The 22,756-nt window shown below is 41.1% G+C and overlaps 2 protein-coding genes across 2 annotated transcripts in view; one reads left to right on the top strand and one right to left on the bottom strand.

The window, feature by feature from the left end:
• MCM9 (minichromosome maintenance 9 homologous recombination repair factor) overlaps window positions 1-22,756 on the top strand; it is a gene marked incomplete at both ends in the record, with an annotated part of 45,695 nt that overhangs the window by 9,070 nt on the left and 13,869 nt on the right. Inside the window, 2 exon segments of the mRNA XM_080342078.1 lie at window positions 1,880-2,000; window positions 3,288-3,407. Of these exon segments, the coding sequence (XP_080198204.1) occupies window positions 1,880-2,000; window positions 3,288-3,407 (241 nt within the window).
• Window positions 9,192-21,876, bottom strand: ASF1A (anti-silencing function 1A histone chaperone). Its single transcript, XM_080342753.1, has 4 exons — window positions 20,915-21,876; window positions 17,289-17,404; window positions 12,613-12,789; window positions 9,192-10,337 (listed from the first exon to the last, which is right to left on the bottom strand). The coding sequence occupies exons 1-4, from the start codon at window positions 21,021-21,023 to the stop codon at window positions 10,125-10,127; spliced, it is 615 nt and encodes a 204-aa protein (XP_080198879.1). The 5' UTR covers window positions 21,024-21,876; the 3' UTR covers window positions 9,192-10,124.

Genomic DNA, 22,756 nt, shown 5'->3' with positions numbered 1-22,756 from the left:
ACCACCTAGATATGAACCAGAGTTGTGTCTGGAGCTCTGTCTCTCTCCATAACCTGAGTGCCTCCTCCTGAACTGCAGGGAAGCTCAATGGGCTCTGTAGGATCTCTGCCGGTGAACTCTCTCAGACTAACGCTCTGCCTTTTAAAACCCTGAAAAGGGCTTAGTCTTTCTTCTTAAAAGACAAACAGGAGGAAAAGCAGGTGGGAATGTTGCCCATGTCAGCTTAAAAATTAGAGCGCTCACATAAGAAATTGGAAATCTTGTCAATAGCAAAGATTCTTCAGAACGCCATTTCCTGGAAAGCAATTTAATTGCTAGCTTCCTGCTGATGGAATGAGAACATTTCTTCTTCCTGCTGTTTAGAATGAGAACATTTCTTATCGCCCTGGTTAGAACTGTTCGGAAAGTAATTCAGGAGCTTCTTTGAAAGCTTTCTTTGAGCTTCATTTAATCTTCCGTTCTCAGGACAATTTTTGGAAGCCTGCAGGGAGCAATGTGGTTTTATGCGATATTACCCATTTAGAATAAATAAATCAATATGAAGTGGCTACCAGAAAATTGAGGTGGAAATTAGAAGGACCCTGACTGCCTGAGATGTCTGTTTCAGGCAGTTTGTCTGACTTTGAGTCCCCTCAGGTGTAGGCAGAGATCAAATTTGACTAAGCCATCTAAGACATAGGCCATTTCCCAACAGGATATATGTACTTTTGCTGTTTTTCAAGAGATAATCATAGTTACTACTGAATTTTATGTCAGTCAGTTCCTGATGCTGTATATTAGATGTCCTGAGGAAGTCTACCATGGCCAGACTCTGAGAGAACTTACATAGGTGACTTTATTTTTTCTGGATACCAACTAGGAAGAAGCAGAACTGCTGAGCTGCTCGGCACTGACAACACAAATGAATCTGAAGTGAAATAGAGGCAACTGTGGAGTTAAATCTTGAGTTATGCTATGGCTGACCAAAGTTTAAAATATTTCATTTTTGCACAAAGATGTGTTAATTCACTCAGAAGGCGTCCACAAGAAGCACATATGCCTCAAGTCATCTATTTGGTCCCAACATATTTTGCCAGTACTGTGTGCTTACATTTAAATTTAAAACATGAAGTTAAGTGGGAGTAATGTGTGGCGTTAAACCTGTGTTCCCTTATGTGCTGTCAGTATCAGAATCTTGGAGGACAAAATTGGTTGTTACACACCTTCCAAGCCAACAACATTATCAGAGCAGATTGAAATACTCTGTTGCAGGACAGGGACTGTGGTAGGGAAGAGGACAAGGTCAAAGGAGACCTTGGACGCAGAAAGATCAAAGGAGATTTGAGACAATTATTAGAAAATGAGCCATGCTATGAATGCACAGGTTTCAGGCAAAATACTTTCTGTGTTAGAGGTTTTCTTAGTTTTCTTAAATGTACACCACACCAGTTTTCAGGGAGATATTTTGAAGTCTGGGAAGTTTTAAGTTTTTATTCTTCATAGCCCCAACACTTTAATCCATGAAACAAAATAATTTGCATGATGGCATTTCATTAGTGGCTTTTGTCATGATATCCAGACCATACATTCCTTAAAATGTGATAGGATTGGCGTTGCTGCTTGTGACCGTGCAAGATTTATTTGTAATGAAAGAAGTTTGGATCAAGCAACTGCTTTGGGCCTGATTTAAAAAATAAAATAATAATTTAAAAAAATCTCCTCCATGCCCTGTTCTTGTTCAGAAAGCAGACCCAAATTATTTGTAGGTACACATAGGACTGTGGATATAGGACAATTATTTGTCAGTGTACATGGAACTTCAAGTGTAGATAGGTGTCCAAGGGAAACCAAGTTTTACTCTTGGGGTTGAGTGCCATTTTTTGCTCCTGTTCTAGGGAGGAATGAAATTTTGGCTAGCTTATGTCCTCAAGTTTTCGGGTTGTACCTGGTGAAGTTGGCCGTAGCCATGGTGCTTGCTGGTGGTGTACAGAGGACTGATGCTACTGGAACTCGAGTCAGAGGTTAGTATTGTTTCTAATAGTATTGCATCCTTTCTAACAGTTGTTCCCATCCCTGTCTTCACCCAGATCCGTTCCCCCCTCCAGAATCAAACCAGTAAGGTTTCAGAAGTGTAATGATCCCATTTTCTTGAGTGAGAGCAATTTTTGATTAATGCTGAGTATTCTTCCAGAATGTCAGACAAATAAAGTGGGTGTCTAGACTTCCTCTTTTTATTTTAAATTTTCCCAAATAAATCCCAGTAAAAGCAGGCATTCAGGATTCCATTAGGTAGAATATTAAAAGCAGCTGGTTTAGATAAAACATAAACTCACTTTTTATTGTGTAAGTGACGTTTTGAAATTATTTCTAGTAGAATATTCCCAGCAGTATTTGGCATCAAAAGACAGAATATTAATGTTTCCTTAATGTGGATCACGGTAGTACATTGAAAGGAAAAAATAAAGGATTCATTTTACTTCCTAATGCCAGATTTTTCCATCTGTGATCGTCAGCACATCTCACTTAGTTCTGTTACTGTAAGTTATCTGCCTGCTGATTCTCCTTCTGTTGTTATTAGATGGCAAATATGCCATGTGCCAGGTGGTACACAGGTCATAATCCATGTAGGTCATAATAATTCTAAAAGAATATCTGTGTATATACAAATATGGGACTTTTTCTTAATGCCCTAGTAGCTAAATAAGGTTAGAGCTTTTATATTGGAAATGAATGAAGTTGTATTAATAAATGTTTTGTTGAAGTCAATGAAATAATTTTAGAGCACTTTAGTGAGATTGTGGTAGCCAAATTATTTACTTCTGTAACTGCATTGTTTTGCTATTACTACCTTGCGTAACTGTTGGCAATGTAACAGAATTAGTTAAGAAAAACAACCTACTGATTTTATTAGTCCTTCTCACAGTAATTTAAGTAACTGAATAGTGGAATGATAACCCTGATAACCCTGGTATACTCCTGTTTCATGTCCAAGAGTGAGTTGAGACTGAGAAATTAGTATTCTAAAATGTAAGAACTCACATTATGGGAAGTATGTCAAATACCTGCCAATACTTTTAAAATATTTAATTCTAAATATCTGGTTTGGGTGCAGCAATATGACTGGATGCTTTTATTAAACAATATATTTATCAGGCCCAATAAATAGTACAGTCTTAAACAGAATTACATATTGTAATGTATATGTAGTACCAAACTTGAGGTGAATAATGAGAAGTATTCAGAACATTTTGTGTATGTCTTTCTCTGTATATGAACCGTATAATCCTACATCACTGTTTTCCCCCAAGGTGAATCACATCTTTTGTTGGTTGGAGACCCAGGTACGGGGAAATCTCAGTTTCTCAAGTATGCAGTGAAGATTATACCACGGTCTGTGCTTACTGCAGGAATTGGATCTACGAGTGCAGGTAGGTGCTTCTTTGTTTTTTTGGCTGGAGTGTGTTTATATAGAGGCCTTCTACATATATGAACGTATGTGTTCAGGTGGTATGAGCACAGCTGAAGCAAAGAACTGCTGTGAGGGCATATGAGGCTTGACATGACTCTGCAGAAGGGCAGGACTGCCTTTCTGCGGTATCAGTGTAGCGGTGTGATGAGCTGCTAACAGGGAACCTTACAAGCTTCACCCAGAGGCACCTCTCGCTGCTTTGCCAGCAGAGGATGATCTGGACCTGTATTTTTAGTGTTCTTCCCAGCTATGACAAATCTGACATCTTTCCAGAGCTCACACTGTGTGATGGGCTAGCATCGTTTGGTTTCTCCTGAACAGATACTCTTCTCTCTTCTGCTCTTTTATGTGTTCTGGCTGGATGCCAGTTTGAGTTCTGCTTACTTTCTGGAAATTTACCCCTGTGCGGAGGAATTATTTCTGACTCATAAAGTTCATTTCAAGATGGTTTCTGTGAGCAAGTTGGTGTTGGTTTTTTTTTTTGGTTAAATTTAGGTATGTCCCAGATGGCTCTGAATGCCAGATATCTTTAAAAACCTTTTCTGGGGACAATATACAGGGTCAGGTTACCTCTGCAAATTACTTTATTTGAGCAAATGACTCTATTACTAGTACATTCAAAATGGCAAAATAATTAGGGACAAACCCGGGTGTCTCAGCTAGCATGTGTAACCTGAATATTTCTCAGATAGTGCTGCTTTTCATTTTATGTCTGGGAAGCAGCATTATTTATACATGGGAAAACCAGAGAATAAACCTTTTCCAGTTCCGTAGCTATGTGTACGTGTGTATCCTGGGTCTTCCGTAGCTGTGGAAGTGGAACATGATGTTGAACATACACACTCTTGTGTGCAGGGCAGTTGTTATGTATGAAACACTTATGCTTCTGGTTTTCTATGCAAACTGTTGACAAATTGGTCTGGAGAGAAGCCAGAGAGAACATTTTGGCCCAGCATAACCTTTTCTCTACCTTTTGCTCTGTGTTAAGAACTGAGAACAGGCTGGATAATTGAAATTTTGCTAGGGGACTGACGGTGACCCAGAGTGAAATTTTGCCAGGCATTTCATTTTGACCTTGCTCACTTTTGTCACTCGTTATCTCCATGTGTCAGCTGCTCCTGGCCTCTGATGTTGCTGTTACCTTCTTCACATCTCCCTCCTGTGCTTCATTTTCCATATGATCTGCTTTCCAGCTCAGCCATGATAGCTACCTTCAAAGACATGTCCCTGAAAACCAGTGTTGCAGTTTACAAGCTTACAGTGGTATGTGTGTGATAGAATCAGCTGTAATGATGTGTAGAGGTGGAGTTTCATTTGTGAAGGGATTGTCTTTGGTATTTAGATCATCTACATTTCATTTAAATATTCCTTATATTTTAAAAAGTTTCTCTCTCTTCATGCCCTCTGCTCCTTCCCAAAATCAGAGAGCAGGTGCACCAGATTTCCACCTTAAATTTCTTTAGGACTCTTACCAAAGTGAAACTTGAGTCCCTAGCAAGAAATCTTACTAACTCTAGATTAATTTCAGGGAACCTTTCTATGGCTAGAACTGCTGGACTAAAACATTAATTTCTAGCCCCGGTGTTTGGATGTAGTTTGAATTATTTTCTTTGCCTTCCCTGTGCAAGGACTTATGAATATATTTACAACTCTACCTAACACTGATTTTGTCAACTTGCTCTTCATGCAGAAGCTCCAAATGATGAGTTAGACAACTATTAAATTGTTTTACTTTCCTTGTTTTAATTGCACACTTAAATTAACCAGTTTCTACTTTCTCATGAGAGTCCTAATGCATGTTTTTCCCTCCAGTTCTACGTTCAACTAGTTACTTACTTTATATAAAAAACAGTCTGGATTGCAGTTCAACTGTAATCCCAGAGGCAGCAATTAACATAGGCCAAAAGACACACTTGAGATTTGGTAAACCCTGGAGAAGAGCTAAAAGCTGTCTTAGATTTGGATTCCCCTTTTAGAGAAGACCACTGATATGTAACCGACCTGTAGTGAGATTCTGTGCATTAACACGTTTTGTACCCTTTACCCATCCAGTACTGTTTTAGGACATGAGCTATTTATTAGATCAACCATAGAATTAGAATCTACTTCCAACACTATCAAATAAGTTTTCGTTGGTTTTCTGTACAAGTATGTATTGGTACAGGACAGCGTATTAGATCATTAACATTTTCCTTGTGCCAAAATTCCCTTTACTTCCTGCTGTACCTTGAGTACTATGTGCTTTGAGATCCACTGTGATGCTTTGGGCCCTGCAGTGTCATGTGTTCACTGCAGCCCATTACCCCATCCAGACCTACCTGGAACTGCCTCACAGAAATTCAGAAAACAGCAGCATCATAACTCTGCAGCTTAATTTGCTGTTGGGCCTCTGCTCTTTCAAACAGGTTCCTGCCTCCCCCAGTGTTTTTGAAACAGAGTCTGTGTTTGCCTCCACTTTCTAGATAGCATTTCTGAGTTTGTTTTATTAGGTCGCCTTTCTTGTAAACACTTAGAGATTTTCTGTTGAGAATTCTCTGCAAGTTCATGACTTCCATGAGGAACCAGCGCTTGTTCCTCCCACAACTCTTTAGTGAAAGTTGGCAGCCAGAAGGCCAGCACATCATATTCAACAACTCAAAGGCAAAAAGTCTTTGACCGCTGTAGGACTTTCTGATTTGTAAATAAAAGATGGGGGAACCATGTGTCACACTGTCTGGTTCTGTCTGCACAGTGTTTAAGTTTTATAAAGGCCTGGTTCATTCTCCCCCAAAGCCTCTGGTGTGAGAATGACAGGGATTCATTCAGATGCCTTTAATTTATATAAATTGATACAGTTTTTCATTAGAAAAAAGAGACTTGGTGGGGTTTAACCAGTTCTCTCTGTTGGTTCCTACCTTACCACTGAGTTTAACCAACTGTTTTGCAGTCCCCAGAGCCGTAGTGCTACTTGTCCATAATTGCATGAGATAACCACTCGTACAAAAGTATTTCATTTTCCCCTGGAGCTTGAGAGCTGCAGCAATCGAGTGGTGTATCTCACTCCATAGGGAAAAGTACCAACAACACATGTCTGCTGCTCCTGCATCTGGAGCTTGTGGGCACCTGGGCCAGGGTTATTCTGCTGCTTCCTGGGGCATTTTTGGCTGTTCGGGTTTCTGCAAAGTTTTGTTTAGTGTTGTGTCCCTCTACAGATAGACTGCTTCAAGAATTTTGTGAACTGTATTTAGAACAGCGTGTCTAAAAATCTGGGAGACTATCAGCTGTTTCTCCAGCTCTCCAGTTCTGTGCAATATGCCCAAGCTGTATGAAATGCAGCCTTCTGGTCTCTTCTCTTACAGCTTCTACAGAGCCTTGAGAGTACTGCATTTCTGCTGACATTTTGCAACATCTAACATTGTCCATTTCATGCCAGCAGCTGTTTGCCACTGTTTTTCTCTTTTCATTGAAGGCAACTAACTTAATGGGAAACACTTTTCTTTTGATAGTAAGCCTCTCCCTGCTTGGCAGGCTTCAGGTGCCAACAGTTGTCTCCCTTCTGAGCTACTGTGGTTATTGTAGCAAAGTTCAGTGGAGCTTTGTAACCACTCGAAAGGTTAAATTTCAGCAGCCTTCATTATGAGGGAGCTGAAGCCTTTCTGCCCCCATCAAGCTCAGATTGTCATAGTACTTCAGATTGAAGGTGATGCATGAATAAATCACTATGACTCTAAGATGAAGGGACAAGTATTTTTCAAGCTAAACACACACAAAAAAAACCCCACATTGTTTTTCATCCCTGATATTACCTTGTCTGAGCTATTTACTTCTTTGTACATGCATAACCACTGATATGTGTTATGACAATCTCCTAGTGGAATAAAGTCTATCTAGCTGAGGTAAAAATCCAGTGAGATGCATCACCAGTCCTGTCAACAGGATCTGTAGCATTCTCATGCATCTTGGTGGACTCTGCAACTGGTAAACTCACCTTTCACCTTGACATCATAATGCTGTGCTGTCTACAATAGCTGTGTATGTGTCATGTGTACAGCCCACCTGTTTCAAGACTTTCAGAGATCAGGGAGATGCCTTATATGCACTGTACCTTTTAATACTAAGTTTGTGCTGTGATGTTTCCTGATCAGACCTGAAGCCTCTAGAGCCTGCAATCTGGTCTCTCAAATTCTGTATCTCTGGAATGTGATTTTGGCAGGAAATGTGATATTCAGAAGACAGTGTGTATGGACTGCTGAGATCTGCACAAAGTTGTAGAAGGCCTGAGGGGCATCCAGTCTCTCAAAAAGCATAGCAAGACCGTTTATCTTGCAAAGGTCATGAGGTGCTCTCATGAGGTGTGGTTGTTCAGCAGTTTTCACCGAGCACAGTTGGGTTATTCTTTTTCCTGTAATTGGTGGGTCAGGTATATCTAGAATGTGTTAGTATATCAGGTAAGGTAGTGCCAAATTCCACAGCAGCATCATGCTATCCAGTCTCGCTTGAAGGTTATTACACCTGAGTTCCTGTGCACAGCTGACTTTTATCCTCCCAAACAGAACAATAGATCTTTGCTTTCTGATTTCTCTAAATTAATTGGTTTTCTAGGTGAGGTAGTTTTTCTGACTGTATTTTGTAGTTGATTCTGCAATAGTAGTAATACAGTTTGCCTCCATCACTTTGTGTCATACACTTCTAAGCAGCCCTCATGCTACTGATGGATGGATTCTGGTTACAGCTTGTACTTGTGTGAATCTTCAATAGGTACAAGGGTTTGAAATACTACTACAGTAGCCTTAAGTCAAGGCAGGCTCTGTGAGCCTGTCAGTCTTTTAACAGATGACAAAGTTATTTACATGCTTACATTTAAGCAATATCTTAAATACATTTATAAATAGGACAATAAAGTGCATGAAAAATCTCAAAATGTCACTGTAGACCTTAAGATTGCAGTGTAATTGAAAATCAAAAGATATTTCTTAGAAGTTAAAATAATTTCAGCCCTCCAGTGAAGCAACTGCTGGTTTGGGGCACCAGTTCTTTCTGTTAAGTCATACAGATATTAGATGTTAATATTTTTAAATTGCCAATCATAATTTAAACAATTACAGAGAATTAGGGTTCCAAATGATAATGGATTTCGTTAATTCATTCAGCTACCATACAAGAAAGAAGCACATGCATGTACATTCAGATCAGGTCACTCCTTTCTGATTTAGAAAAATATACATGTTAGAAATGAAGATAATTTCACTAATGATGTGGAAATACAGGTGCTACCTGCTTGGGACATCTTCATCCCTATTAAAGAATGCAGAAAATACTCTGTTTTTATTCAGAGTTACACTGTCAGTCATCATAATATCTACCTTTTTTTTAAGGGCCTGGAACGTACAAGGGTGCAGCGTTTGTGGAGTTAGTAGTAACCAGCAGAACTATATTCATGTAATCTGACATGACAGATTACAATTTGAAATGCACACACTCACAGTAATCATCTAAGGCTGATGAGGACTGGAAGGAATAACTCAATTGTTAGTGTCATAGTAATATCTTAGGTTTTTACAATTTACTGTGTAGTTCTTTTTATATTCGAGGATGCCTCAGGTAATAGGGATGTCTCAGTGCAAGAACTTCAGGGCAGGCAGTGTATTTTTGAGTGTGTCACACCTGCCACAGCAGGGTTTGTATCTTCATTATACCAGTGCAAGGGATTGTCTTCAATGGTACAGGGAATACAGAAAAGTTTTAAATTCCAGACATTTCAAATAACTGGAAGAAAGCATCTAAACTCCTTATTACTAAAGACTACAAGAATAAACCATATCTGAAAATAAACATACCAACCAGCAATTGTACATCATCTTGCAGAAGAGCATTATTTGGATACTTACACTATTCTTTTTGATTCTTAAATAGTCTAGTAATTGCATGAATCCTTCCAACCAATTGTGTGTTCTATTAGGGTGGCAGAAAAAGGGTTCTTTGCTGAGATACCCACCCAAATTCACAGGAAACATTGTCCTTAACAAATTACAGTTTGACTAAATAGGAACAGCAGGAGATTTAAAAAAAAAAAAAAAGTCCTAAAATCCAAGATAACAGATGGTAAATCTCAAATTGCATGCTTTAAGTAACAAGTATGTGCCTTGAAAGGAAAAGAAGCTCGCACCTAAAATTATACTGTGCTGCCTGCTTTCACAGCAAGAGGACATTTTTGGACTTTTTTTTTTTTTAAGATATACTTTTTTCTTTGTACTTCATCTAATAACAGTTTGGTTCTTAAGCTGCTGTAAAGGGCACTTTATATTTGGCAATCTGGATATCAGAGATGAGGACATGGCATTATTCCTTCATTTTGCCTGAATGTTTTAACTTTCAGTTTAATAGTGCTTACAAAGTAAAGGGGGTGGGGAGAGAATATGTATACTTTAATCAGGTTTGGTTTAGATCACACAGAATAACACATTAAAGAAAAAAGGCAATTACTTAAAAATAGTTGTATTTATATTCCACAATTTGCTCAAATACTGTTTGTTGGGTTTTTTGGATTTTTTTTTTTTTTTTATAAACTTTCTACAGGATGTTTCAAAACAAGTTCTTCACATTGCGTGTCAACTATGTACTTATGGAATTTGAGGGAAATAGTTCTGGTTATTTTTACAGTTTAACACATGTACAGTACCAAAATGATGGTGGTTGGTCACATGCAGTCCATATGAGATTCTAACATAACATTTAATGAATTCTCTGACGTTGACCACCCCTTCGATGCTGAAGGTAACGCATCTGTAGAAAGCAGTGACTGTAGATTTGGGTTACTGCTCTCTGCATCTTCCAGTTTTTCAGTGTTGTCCTCCCAATTAATATGGAATCTCGTGACTCTGGGATTAGATGCCAAAATATTCCTTTGAAGCTGGGAGAGAAGAAAATAGATAGATTATGTAACATGTACATCTCAAACTGGAGTTCAGGTACATATACATTTTTTCCCTTTTATTCCCCATAGCCTTGTATGTGTAAACCAATTTCTTTAAAAGGAAATTAATATAAATGTGTACCTGTAGCTACTATCTATGGATCAGAAACATGCTTAAAACACACCACATGTTCATTTAGTTTAATATAGTCCTCAGCAAAATTAATGCTTTCTTGAGAAGATATTTTAAACTGTTCAATGAGTCCAAGCCTGTATGAGAATTCTGCAAGTGCAAGTGTTATTCTACCCAGCTTTTAGTAAAGCAAATTACTACCCTGACAAAGACTTTACAAACCACAGTACTTCATAAGATTTTGCATCAACTTATGGTGATTGCAGTAGCTGTATCAATTCCATCAACTGTCTTCATTGAAGAGTACAACCTTCCCTTAAATTGAACTACCATGCTTTAGATGGATTTTACTAACTGAATTTTAATTTGTCTACTAAAGTTTTAAGTAAAAACATTATTTAAAGATATTAATATTGTGGCAGTGCATATGCCTAGACATTAGTCATATATTTTACACTCAGGACTAGCCTTCATTTTCCTTTGAAAACATGTTGCACTTATGTATGCAGCAAAAAAAAAAAAAAAAAAAAAAAAGCTCACTTTCCCTTAAGCTTTCACCATTTTCAATATAATATATAGTTAACTCTAGAGGACAGCAACTTACTGCCACTGGCCACTCATTATTAAAGTTAAGACTGATCACAGGAAAAGTTTGTTTTGGTAGTAATACTGATTTTGTTCTCCAAGGAAGTGCACTCTAATTAAATATTTCCCAGCCCCTTATGCAAACTAACAAGACCATTTATTTTTTTGAACCTAGCAGGGTCTATTACCCATCAATTACAATTAAATATGCTTAATAACCTTCTATTCTACTTGTATGTTTAAATTCTGTCCCAAAGTCACATTAAGGACTTTTTATATAAATACAGGATAGCTTTTGCTGTTATTTTGTCATAGAAGCAGAGCTAGCATTTTATGTAAACAAGCCAATTAAGACAAGTAGTTCTAGGCATTTCTAAATTCAAGTGCTTAAAGGCAGTCAACATTCTACTATTCATACCTAAAATAAGTATATGATTAAAATAAAAGGAACACATTTTAGAATCCTCAAAATTAACAGCAATTTCAATTTTTGAGAACATACTGAGCATCCCTGAAAATTAAGTTAAGCATAGAAAATCATTAATGACTTCTAAAAACCAGCATACGTACCATATCATTCTAGTTACATTTGAAGATCAGTTTCAGGTACTATGGGGATTATCTCTGTACTAGTCATTACAGTACATGCACTATCCCATTCATTTCTTCATATATCTAGTCATATAAATCATGCAAACTTGACAAATAACAAAATTTTCACCATCACACAACTTTGGAACATGAACATGTACACATGTACATCAGCTTTCATAAAGAGAAAAACCCAGCTCCACAAAATCTTCCATGAAAACAAGCCTGGATGCTGTGTAGAACCTTGTTGGTTTGTATACAGTCTGCCTGGGTAGAGTACTTCACAGGATTTTGACTAGTTTTTTGATGTTTGATCCTTCTCTTTAAGGTATTAGCTTTCAAATAATTCAATTTCACATAATTTTTACATCTAGTTCTGGCTTACTTTTTACTATGAAGGATATACATATTTTTTAAACTTAATCTGTATATTTCCTTGGTCAAATTGTCTACTGATCAGGTAATAATCTGACCTGCTCTTACCAGGTTACCCATCTTCTCCTGTTTTATATGTAACTTTTTCTTCACTTTGTTATGATTTTGTAGAAACTGCAGCTCTAACACTAGAACAGCTGGATAACAGCTGTGTTCAATTAAAACTTAGTTCCAGGTCGACTGTCCTAGAAAACTCATTATTTTGTGTTTCTGAAGGACAGAACCACTTTGTAAACAGTGGTGCTGGTAGAGAGAACCCAACAGTTTACTGCACACAGTCAGTGTAAAATAATAAAAGTCCAGCTAAGGCTTCAAACTGGTAGAAACTGTTGCAGGTTTCTCAATGTTCTCCAAATTTATGGTAACTACATGGCACCTTGTAGTTTGTCCCCTCAAGTCTTTTCCATTATTTGATGCCTCATTCCATGCACTTCATGGAATGACTTACTTAGGCTTTGGCTTTGTTACTTAAAAACCTCTTTCTGTAAGCATACCTTTGATATATGACTAGAACAAAATGTGCCTTACCTTAGAAAAATCTGGCTTTACTGGTGGATTCTCTCTCAGTTCTGTTTCAGTATATTCATTGTTTACATAGTAGCCGACTCTAATAAATTCTTGACCTCGATAGGTGCATGTAATTAGCACAACTGTTACACCTACTGCATCTGCATCTGGAATAAGCCCAGGGTTAGGTGCATCAGCCTAAATGGGAAAGGGAAAGATACACAGATTAAAATAAAATTGATACCACAAGCCTATCTAGCAGGTGAATCTTACATAGTATGTCTTAGCAGCTGAGTAGTGACTGTATTTAAAATTGTTCTTCAGGTAAACCACAAAGAATACCTGCTTTCACCACAACATAACCCTGAATTTAGGACACTATTCCACTATGCCCTATTTAGAATACAGTAATACTGTCTGCTGACATTTCTCATGAGTGATTAGACAGCTTTGATCCAAACCTGCTTTTAAATATATGAACAGCAAACTGTTGTTTGAGCGAGTGTACAAGCATCCCTCCAGTTCTACAGTACCATTGTTCTCCAGCTCATCTTGGTAATCTAGTAGAGCAAGAGAATTTTTTTGTTGTTGAATTGTTCTGTATGTGCCTTTTTAACAAGACTAGAACCTTAAAAATACAGACTGCAATTTATACTTCAGCAACAGGGACATGCTACAGTGAGGTTTGAGCTGTCCCATGGATTTCTAGGAAAGGAATAAACTACTCTCACCTCCTTCCACATACCTATGTTGGTTAAAACATATGCAGTTAAATGCATCATCACTCTAAGACACCTCACATATTTTCAGCCAGGATGCAACCCCAGTAAATAGGCAAGTCTCAGTCTTCCTCAACCTCCTTACTTACTATGGCTCTGCATTTATTAATAATCAATAAAATTTGCCCCTTTAAATGTGGCTTACATCAGTCCATTAAAATGCTTCCTAACTACATATTTATGGATAAAATGTGATGCCTCATTCTACTGTAAGATTTAAAGTAACAGCAATCTAAGCATAAATGAAACAGCTGCATATTTACAATTTTACATGAAGATCTGAAGCCAACAATGAACACCTGTGTTGCAACTACAAGTTGGTAGTATTAACAATGCATGTCAGAATGGTTCAGCTGAAATGAATCTTGCCTTACGACAGGGGATGAATGGCATTAATTCCTACTGGCCCTCTCATCGCTACTTTTCTGTAGTATTTATATGCTGCAGCACTGTGATATTTCAGAGCTAGTGGTCACGCATCATTGGCTTCTGCTCTTGGCTACTTCAATTCTAATCCTTCAAACCAGTCTAGCTTTTTATAAGATGCTGTAGGCACTTTGCAGAAAAATTAGATGAGTCAGACCTCTAAGGTACAAATACACCAGCAGGAGGAGAAGCAATGAGGGAATCAGGTAGAAAACAACTTCCTCCAGCCCTGAAGGGAGCAGAATATGACCAAATAGCTTTGCATCTCGCATAGGCGAATGGAAAAGATGACCAAGGCATAAGACAAGTGTAGAAGCTTGAAGAAATCACAAGAACTTTCAATATAGATGAAATCACTACTTTTATTCAATAATCTTATTCTAACAGTGCCCAGGACCATTTGATTACTTAAAATTCCACAGTGGGCAGTTATAAAATAATATATGGCAAAAGGACAATTCCATTTAACCAGCTCATGAAACTCGACTTACAACCTAATGTGGGATTTTAGTTCTCCCAGGCTCCCATTGTCATTTTGTGGCCTGTAATACTCTACAATACAGTTGTAAACCCCAGGAAATACTCCATTTTGATCCTAATTAACCCTCAAGCATTGATTTGCAGACTGGAAAAAACACTGAACACCGTTTAAAACAAAACAAAAAACAACAAAAACCCCACAACAAAACAAACCAAACACCCTGTTTTCTCAAATTTTGAACTTCCTGCCTTGGATGTCAAACCTCTTAATGGCCCAGAAAACACCTAATCATACAGAGGTGGTGGGGGGTGGAATAGAGCTTAGTATGACCAAGTGATAAGTGAGCAGTTGCAAGTAGGTATTTTGGTAGGCAAAGGAGGCCGTAGGATTAACTTTTGCATTAAAAAAATAATTAAAAAAAAAAATAATCACTGTCTTAATATGCCATTTTAATGCTAGAAATTATGTAAGAATTTTATGAAATCACTCAGTGTATACATTGTCTTGAATTATCTTGCTTTTCCATATGATACATTTATTCATATAGCTATTACTGCAGAGAAGCTAAGTTAGTGTAAGGTCATATCCCCACTTAAAGACAGTACATTATTTATGTGCTTATATTCTCAAAAATAAGTTTCTGTGAATGTATTACAAATCCCCAAGTGCACAGAGAGAAGGAATCAGGTTTCACTACTGTATCTTGGTATTTAGAACCAAATAGGCCAAGCTGTGGGCTTTTAATAGTGAAATATTTTTAAATATTTAGAGTTTTGTTTGATTTTTTAAAAAAGCTGATTGTGTAAGTCTGAAAAGCACAATAGGTTTCCATTTTTTCTGTATGTAAGGCTGATTTCCAAACCTGATACAAAGCTGCTTTTTGACAAAGATAGTTTTATCATCCTTGGTATTTTATCTGTGCTGTACTCCATTTTAGTTGCTGTTTCAGCCATTTCCTATTTAGAAAAATCTACAGCATATTTTTAGGTGAAAATTTTATATATCTCTGTAAAGGTCCTTTCCCTGTGCTGTCCCTAGTGAACACAGTTTGTTTTCTTTACATTATACACCTCCTGCAGTTCTGTGCTTTGTCCCATCATGGCCTTCCCTTGCTTGTTCTCTCCATCTCCCGGGCTGCCTCAGTTTGGTGGATAACAGCTTCAGTCATCAGCAAAGGCTTATTGCAGCACTTTGGGTTTTGGTGGTCTCCTGTGTACACGTTAGCCTAGTTCTACCCTCACCTGAAATCCAGTGCTTTAGAAGTCTAATATACTTAGACCAACAGTACTTCCATAAGAAATAAAAGGGATATTTTATTATAACACAGAAGGGTTACTGACTCTCTTACAGGACCTATTCCAATCTAAGCAAAATATCTACTTATCTACTCCTAATTTAGCTGTAGTGTCATTTATAACTGGGATACAATGCATAAGTCCATTGCACAGATGCTGAAAGACCAGTAAATTTGTTTTTCGAGGCCTTCCTAATCATACAGCCAAAACACACTTGTTTTAGGCAACTGCCTCCTGCTCCTTCCTATCACCATCAACAACAACATCTTTGTAACCTAATTTAGAACAGTGCATCTTTTAAATTAAAATATGTAGATGCCAGCTGGTTTCTCTGGGTAGAGTGCTACAAGGTAGCCCCTCTGAGGGCAACAGAGGATCACCCATTTCTGACCAATTAATGCCATAAGCTATAATAGCTTGATAATAGAAGAACAGTTAATAAATGATGCATTTGTTATGCATCTGCTTTATCTGTAGTGTGGAAGAAAACAGGCCCAGCTCCAAGAACAAACAGAAATGTTTCAGGACTGATTTGCACATATGTAGTTGATAAACATAACATCCAGCCTAATCCTTTTCTTTCGCCTGTCCTGTAAGAAAATAGCTTCCTGGAACTTAGAGGATTAATCAAGATGCCTCACAAATGTTGATGTTATTTAAAAACAGTTACAGTAACTGTGAGAAATAACAGAAAGTATCCATAGCTCTTTTGTTTTTGTTTTTTTTTAAATGCTCATACTCCAGGTCGTATTTGCTATTAAATAGTTACGTATAGTATTTGGGAAAGTAGCATGGTTCTTATACAATAAGCCGTACTCAATTTCAATCTGTTTTTTCTGCTGATAGATTTTGCTCTCAGTTTACAAGACAAATGTTAGTATTTGATTAACAGAAGAAAAAGTGAGGTAAATCATAGTTCTGATTTAAAAAACAACCAACCAAACACACCAATTTCACAAAGACAACAAGCCAAAAGAGCTTCCATAAGAATTTAGGCAAGTCTGGTTTAGTTTTTTTCCCCCTCTCATCAACTTAAAATGAAACCAGAATAGGCTAGTAAGCCATCTTAGTGCTGGCTCTTTCTCCATCTTCCTTCATTATGCCTTCTTAGTAACTTCTGGCTTTAACAGCAGTATTTTATAGGACTGTCACATACTACAGAGTTTGTTGGACAGTCTTAATCTACACATGTCCCAAATGCCTACCATCTACCACTGGAATTCTGTCTTATTTTACAAATTGCTGTATTTTGTTGTGATGTAGCATGCTTAGCCAAACATTATGGTTGAATATTTACCCTGCCAAACAGAAATTAACTCTTAGTTGCTCTGGCTGAGTTTTACAACTAATTTGTTGGCCTGATCTTCTGAAGATGTTGTCTACATTAACCTAATGCTCCCAATTGTCTGAAACTGCCACCAACTGCAGCAGAGTTAAGTCTAATGGTGCTGGTGTAAACCAGGTCACTGGCACTCTTGATTACTCAGTGATCTCTCTCTAATTATTGATACTACAGGTGACAACATTACCATGGAAATATCAGGGGCAAGAAATATCAGTTCATTAACAGATTTAAGGGAAGGTGTATCATACCTGAAGAGCTAACTGAAATATCTTTCTAGCTTATAATTATTTTTTCAAGTGCCTCTTAGTTCAATACAGTAATCTTAAAAGGGTTTTGTTAATTGTTTAAAGAAATAGTTAAATCAGACTTACCTGAAATACAAACATGTGTCTGCCCGCGGGAACAGGTCCTACTAAAACAGAGTCTAACACCTGATCATATTCTTCACTTTCAGCTGAACCCACATAAATTATTTTCCATTCCAAATCTACAGCAAAACAAAACAAAAAACATAATTACAGTTAAGGGCATTCCACTCTTGCCTATCCAGAGTTGTGTAGCCTGAAATTGCTTATTTGACAATGGGCCTAAAGGAATAAGGACCTGTCTTCACTGGGGAAATTTATCCTCATGAACCAGACCATCCCACCATCTCTGTCTAGTCAGTACCACAGGAATCCCTCTGTTTTCATATCCACATTAATTTTCAAATTTTATACAGAGGACAGGGCCCATTTACTTATTGGGGAGCTGTGTTCAGCATCTTCTGAAACTGTGCTGGAATGGCCACAGCACAGGGATGATGCCTGTAGACGCCTGTAACGCACTGCATGCCTTGAATACTGAGTCATGTCTGAAAAAGAAACTCCCACCTTCCACAGATAAACCTCACACCTTAAATTATATAGATCATGGAAGGTAGTTAATGGAATTAGAAAATGCATTGTGTAAGCACCAGGCACACTTTGTGCCCCATTCCTTCACATGAAACTTGTGTAACCTGAGAAGTACGTAAAATTGCGATAGTACGATTAGATCATAGGCTCATTTGAAGATATTGGTACTTGGATTTTAACCACACCCTGAAATGGAATTACAGAAAAAAAAAAGTAAGCATAATATTTTGCTTCTTAAAGTAGTGCACCAAAAATAAAACATTTCTTACAACTCATCTTCTTCTTACTCACTCTCTCCAGCACAGGTGTTTGAAAGTTAAAACTACAAATTAGCACACATTAGCTCTTCCTGGGCCAGCTTTTCATTTTCACTTTTTGACTCAAAAACACATGCATAGCTACGTATATAGAATTAATCTTAAGAGGCAGTTTGTTTTTGTTTTTTTTTTAATGAGAGAAAAATCACCATTACAGAAAACTATGACCAAGTCTCTTTTTAAAAGAAACTGTTGCCTAAAAACTGTACCTTAAAAACTCATGGTATATTTCATATTTTTTTCTTTAAGAACAATGTCCTGATTGTCTATGCAAAAGCACACACCTGTACCCTATTACATTTACTTTATTACTATGCTCTGGAAAATCTAAAGGTCTGCATTAGAGTTGCTTGATGCAGGAATGGAACTTAAACATAGAAAAATTTAGCACTTAAACAGAACTTGGCTGCTTTAGGATTGCAACTCTCCTCATTAATGAATTCTTCTTGTTTATCACATTTAACATCAATGTCAGCTTTGAGGGTTTAAGTAACATAATTAACAAGGCTTGGGAAGGGATTTTACTCTTCTGTGCAGCACAGCACAGTTGGCCATGTACTGTATCAGAGGTATTTATTTGTAAGCATGTATTATGACCTACTGCCAGTACTGCAGGCTGTTCATCCAGGACAATTAAGGACCTCTTTTGTCAGCATCTGAGTGTAAGTTACCACTTACAACAAGAAGTGAGGACTTTTTTTTTAAACTACTTATTACACTATCCTGTGCCATTTTGCTAGGAGAACAGCGTGAAGTTCATTCTAACCAGTTGTATTTAGTCCTGAAAAACAGACTTTCAAAAAATAAGTTTTAAATTATACATGTAATAGGTTGATCCAAATGCTGTTTAGGTATCTTGATACAGAATAACAACTTTAAAAAAAAAATAGAATTCATGAATTTAAGGTCAGTGGTAGACAGGACTGGCTGAAGAGAAAACAGCACAGTAAACAGACATATTAGCATGTGAAAGCTAAGGCAAGGACAGCAAATCTTTCATCAGGTGTAGAAAGGCTATGTTTATTCTTATTTTTAAATGCAAAAGATAACAGTGCTCATTCTGAATTTATCCTGTAGTCTTAACTTGCGTTTAGGTGGGGGAAGGGAACCAAGAATTTTGCATTAGACCATCTACAATTCTTCTCATCCCAACTGTCCAAGATTAACTAACGTAAATCTGGAGTGGGGAGCATGCCACATACAGCTGTGCACAACTGAAAGGAGAGGCACACCACCTTGTGCCACAGCAGCTGACATCAAGGGCTCTGATGCTGCATCTCAGAGGAGGCCAGACTGACAAGAGAGATCCAGTCAGCAGCCCGGAGATGGGCAGCTATGCTGGGGGCAGCTCCGCCTAAGGTGTGGGTCGCTCGTAGAAGGGCAGGATATAGCGCAGAGGCCTAGAGGAAACCCCGGGCTCAGCCCTGGCTTCCTCTGAAGTTCCCGCCAGCGCCACCGTCCCTCCCCAGGGCGGCGGAGCGACCCACCCCTCCGCGCCGGGCGCGCTGTCACCAGGCCGCCGGCACGCACAAGCGAAACCGCTAAGGAAGCAGGAGGGAAGAGCCAAGTTTAACGTCAAGGGCAGAGAAAGCCTGCCAGGCGCTGTCACCCGCCGACTCCCCTTCTCCTTTTGCCCGCCCCCCCGGCCGCTGGGGCTCCCTGGCAAGCGGGCGGCGCGAAGATCCCGCCGGGCCGGGCAGCCCCAGCCGAGTGGCTTCCTGCTCTTCCCGGAGCGGCAGCCGCTCACTGGCACTGCCGGCGGCCGCCTGCCCTCCCTGCCCGCCGCCGCCTCGCTCGCCTTCAGCCGCGCCGTTCAAAACTCCCGCCCGCGGGGCGACGCGCGGCCTCTCGGGGCGACTCCCGCAGCGAGCGGCGGCACGGCCGGCCGGGGGCGGCGCTGCGGAGCGCGGCCGAGGCGCAGGCGGTTCGCGGCCCGCCCGGCTGAGGGGAAGGCGGGAGCCCGCCGGCGGTGCGGCGCGCCCCTCGGCGAGGGGCACGGCCGGCACCCCAAACTCAGGCTGGGGGTCCCCGCGGGGCGGCTGCAGGGCGGCGCCGCCGCGGCCGCACCCCCCCCTCTGGCGGCAGCCGGTAACTTTCGAGTGACTTCCAAAAATAGTGGCTGGCGGTCGGCCCCCTCCCCCACCGGCAGGGCTCCCGCAGCCAACGAACCGTACCGTGCCGTGCCGCGCCGCCCGCCCCGCGCACCCACCGCGCCGCGGCAGCCAGCTGCCGGCAACCGGCGGCCAGCCCGCCCGCCCCTGCCTCCCGCAGCGATTTAGAAAAAAAATCATAAATAAAATTAAAATTAAGTATTAAAATGGAGCGGGAGGTCAACGAGGCGCTCGCTCCGGAGCGCTTTCCGCGCCGCGAGTAACGCCCGGGCGCAGCGGCGCCTCTCCCCGCGGGGATGCGCGGCAGCCGAGCCCGGTTAACCCTCTCCCTCTCGCACTCCCCCCCACGCACACACAAAGCTGGCAACATGGCTACCACCACTCAAACAAGTTCCTCGCAACTTGCAGCTCGCCTCGCCGATGGCGCGGCGGGGAGAGGCGGCCCCGGCTCGGCGGCCCGGGCAGGCGAACGCCGCCAACTTTCCCCGCCGGGGCTCGGCGGCGGCGGCTCGGGCGGCTGTGGCACATCCCCTGGCCTCGGCACGGCACGGCGACGCGGGGAAGGAGAAACTGTTAGATTGTAGGAGCAGGCCTGTGCAAAGTTTAAGCCTCAAAACCCCTGGAACGAAGAGCCCGGGGTTACAAAATCCGTATCGGGGAGAAACGTACTCACCTTCCGACAGGTCCTCTATGCACTCAAATGTGATTTCGAACTGGAAAGGATTGTAGAAAGGAGAAGGATTATCCAACACCACTACATTGTTCACCTGAACCTTTGCCATATTTTGAAAAAAACCCAAACAATAGGAAGAGCGTGTTCACGCCGCACAATAAAGTCCAGTGTGTTGGTTTTTTTGCGACGCACAAACCCCCGTGCCAGTGTCTGAGCGAGGCTGCAGGGCCGCGACTTGCAGAAACTTTTCTTTCGCCCCTTTTATTTACACCAGGAACACTCCACACTGTTCGCCGCTTTCCTATTCCACTAAACTACAGCCCATTCTGCCCTGCTCGCCGACAGCGCCCGCGCGGATTGGCCGCACGCCGGGCTAGGGCCCGCCTCCCCGCGCGCGGCCGCCCCGCGGCACCAAGATGGGCGCCGCCGCTCTTGCTCGGCCCGCGCCGCCTCCCCACAGCGCCCCCGCCCGGCGCGCGGGGGAAAAGGGGCCGCCAACCGCCGGGCCGCGCCGGGAGGGGCGGGGCCGAGACCGGCGGGGCGGGAGCTCGGCCGAGGCCCCGCCCACGCCGGCTTCGTTCGTCCTCGCCCGTGGGGCTCCGCCATGTACCCCGCGGCTGTTTATTTTTTAGGCTGTTTTAATTTATTATTTTTTTAATGATTATTCCTTTTTCTGTGCCCAAAGGTGGCCGGAGCGACGCGGTGGCGCGGTGTCGCTAGGGCTGGGTGCTGACGGCTCCTGGGTACCCCTCAGGCCGGGGGGCCCTCCCCGGGGGAGCCGCGCTGCCCTGGTCAGCTGCGTGGCGCTCAGTTCTTGGCCGGGGGTGGCGTGCCGGGAGGTGTTGTGATGGCACCGTGCTTGCTGGGGTGCCCCCTGGATTAAGGGGGCGGTGCTGGTGGGGTGCTTGGGGTGCGGACGGGCTGTCTGCACAAGCCAGAGTCAGCTGCGAACCCACCTTGCTACAGACAGAGTGGCTGTGCATGACTTCTACACAGCCGTGCTGTCAAGAAGCCGTCCAATTGCTATATTTATAAAGAAGGGCTTAGGTAACACAATAAACTGTGAAACCGCATATCCCCGTGCAGCAAGAAGATGAGAGAGAAGGGCATTTGCGTGGCAGCCAGAGGCCCATGAAGGCAGCCATGTTGTGTGGCAGAGGAGCCTGTAGAGGAGCCCATCTTGTGCTTGCCAGGCACAGGGGATGTCACAGTCTGATACACACCTGATCTGTTGCTTGCCACACTGTTTAATAACATTCTTCACATCTGACACAAGGTTAGAGGTTATTTTCCTTTTTGATGATTCAGCTATGTGATTCACTGCCCCAATGCGGAGTCTGGGAATCCAAGAAAGATTTGACACAGTGGAGGAGATTCCTCACAACAAGCTGAAGTACTCATTATGTCATGAGGAAGCGTGTATTTCCAATAAGTTTTTGCTGGCCATTTGTGAACAGATAGCTAAAATAGCTCCTGTGGTGAGCTGCACAGTGATGAGGCCTCCGCAGCCTCTGCTCCCTAAACCAAGGGAACTTAGCGGGGGGAAGATTATTAGACAGGTTTTGCCATAGCATTCCAGGAGATTTTAGGCTGGTCGCAGCTTGTCAACTACTGGGATATTTTGAGATGAATACTGGAGTGAAAAGGAAGGGCTAAAGATAGAGAAGATGGGAAATAGGGAGTAGAAGGCTTGAAAGGAGCTCCACATACTTGATAATGAGTGGCTGTTTTCACAATTGTGCGTAGTGTTTGATCTGCCATGCTCCTGGTTTGTATCATGTAGATTTACTGGGAACCCCTTCCCTCCCACCCCCTCTCATACCCATTGTATCCTTTGGATTT

The sequence above is a fragment of the Nesoenas mayeri genome (genome assembly GCF_963082525.1).
Source record: "Nesoenas mayeri genome assembly, chromosome: 3".
In the NCBI taxonomy this organism is placed as follows: domain Eukaryota; kingdom Metazoa; phylum Chordata; class Aves; order Columbiformes; family Columbidae; genus Nesoenas; species Nesoenas mayeri.
Note: the sequence above shows the minus strand (reverse complement) of the source record. Positions and strands in the feature narration are given on the sequence as shown.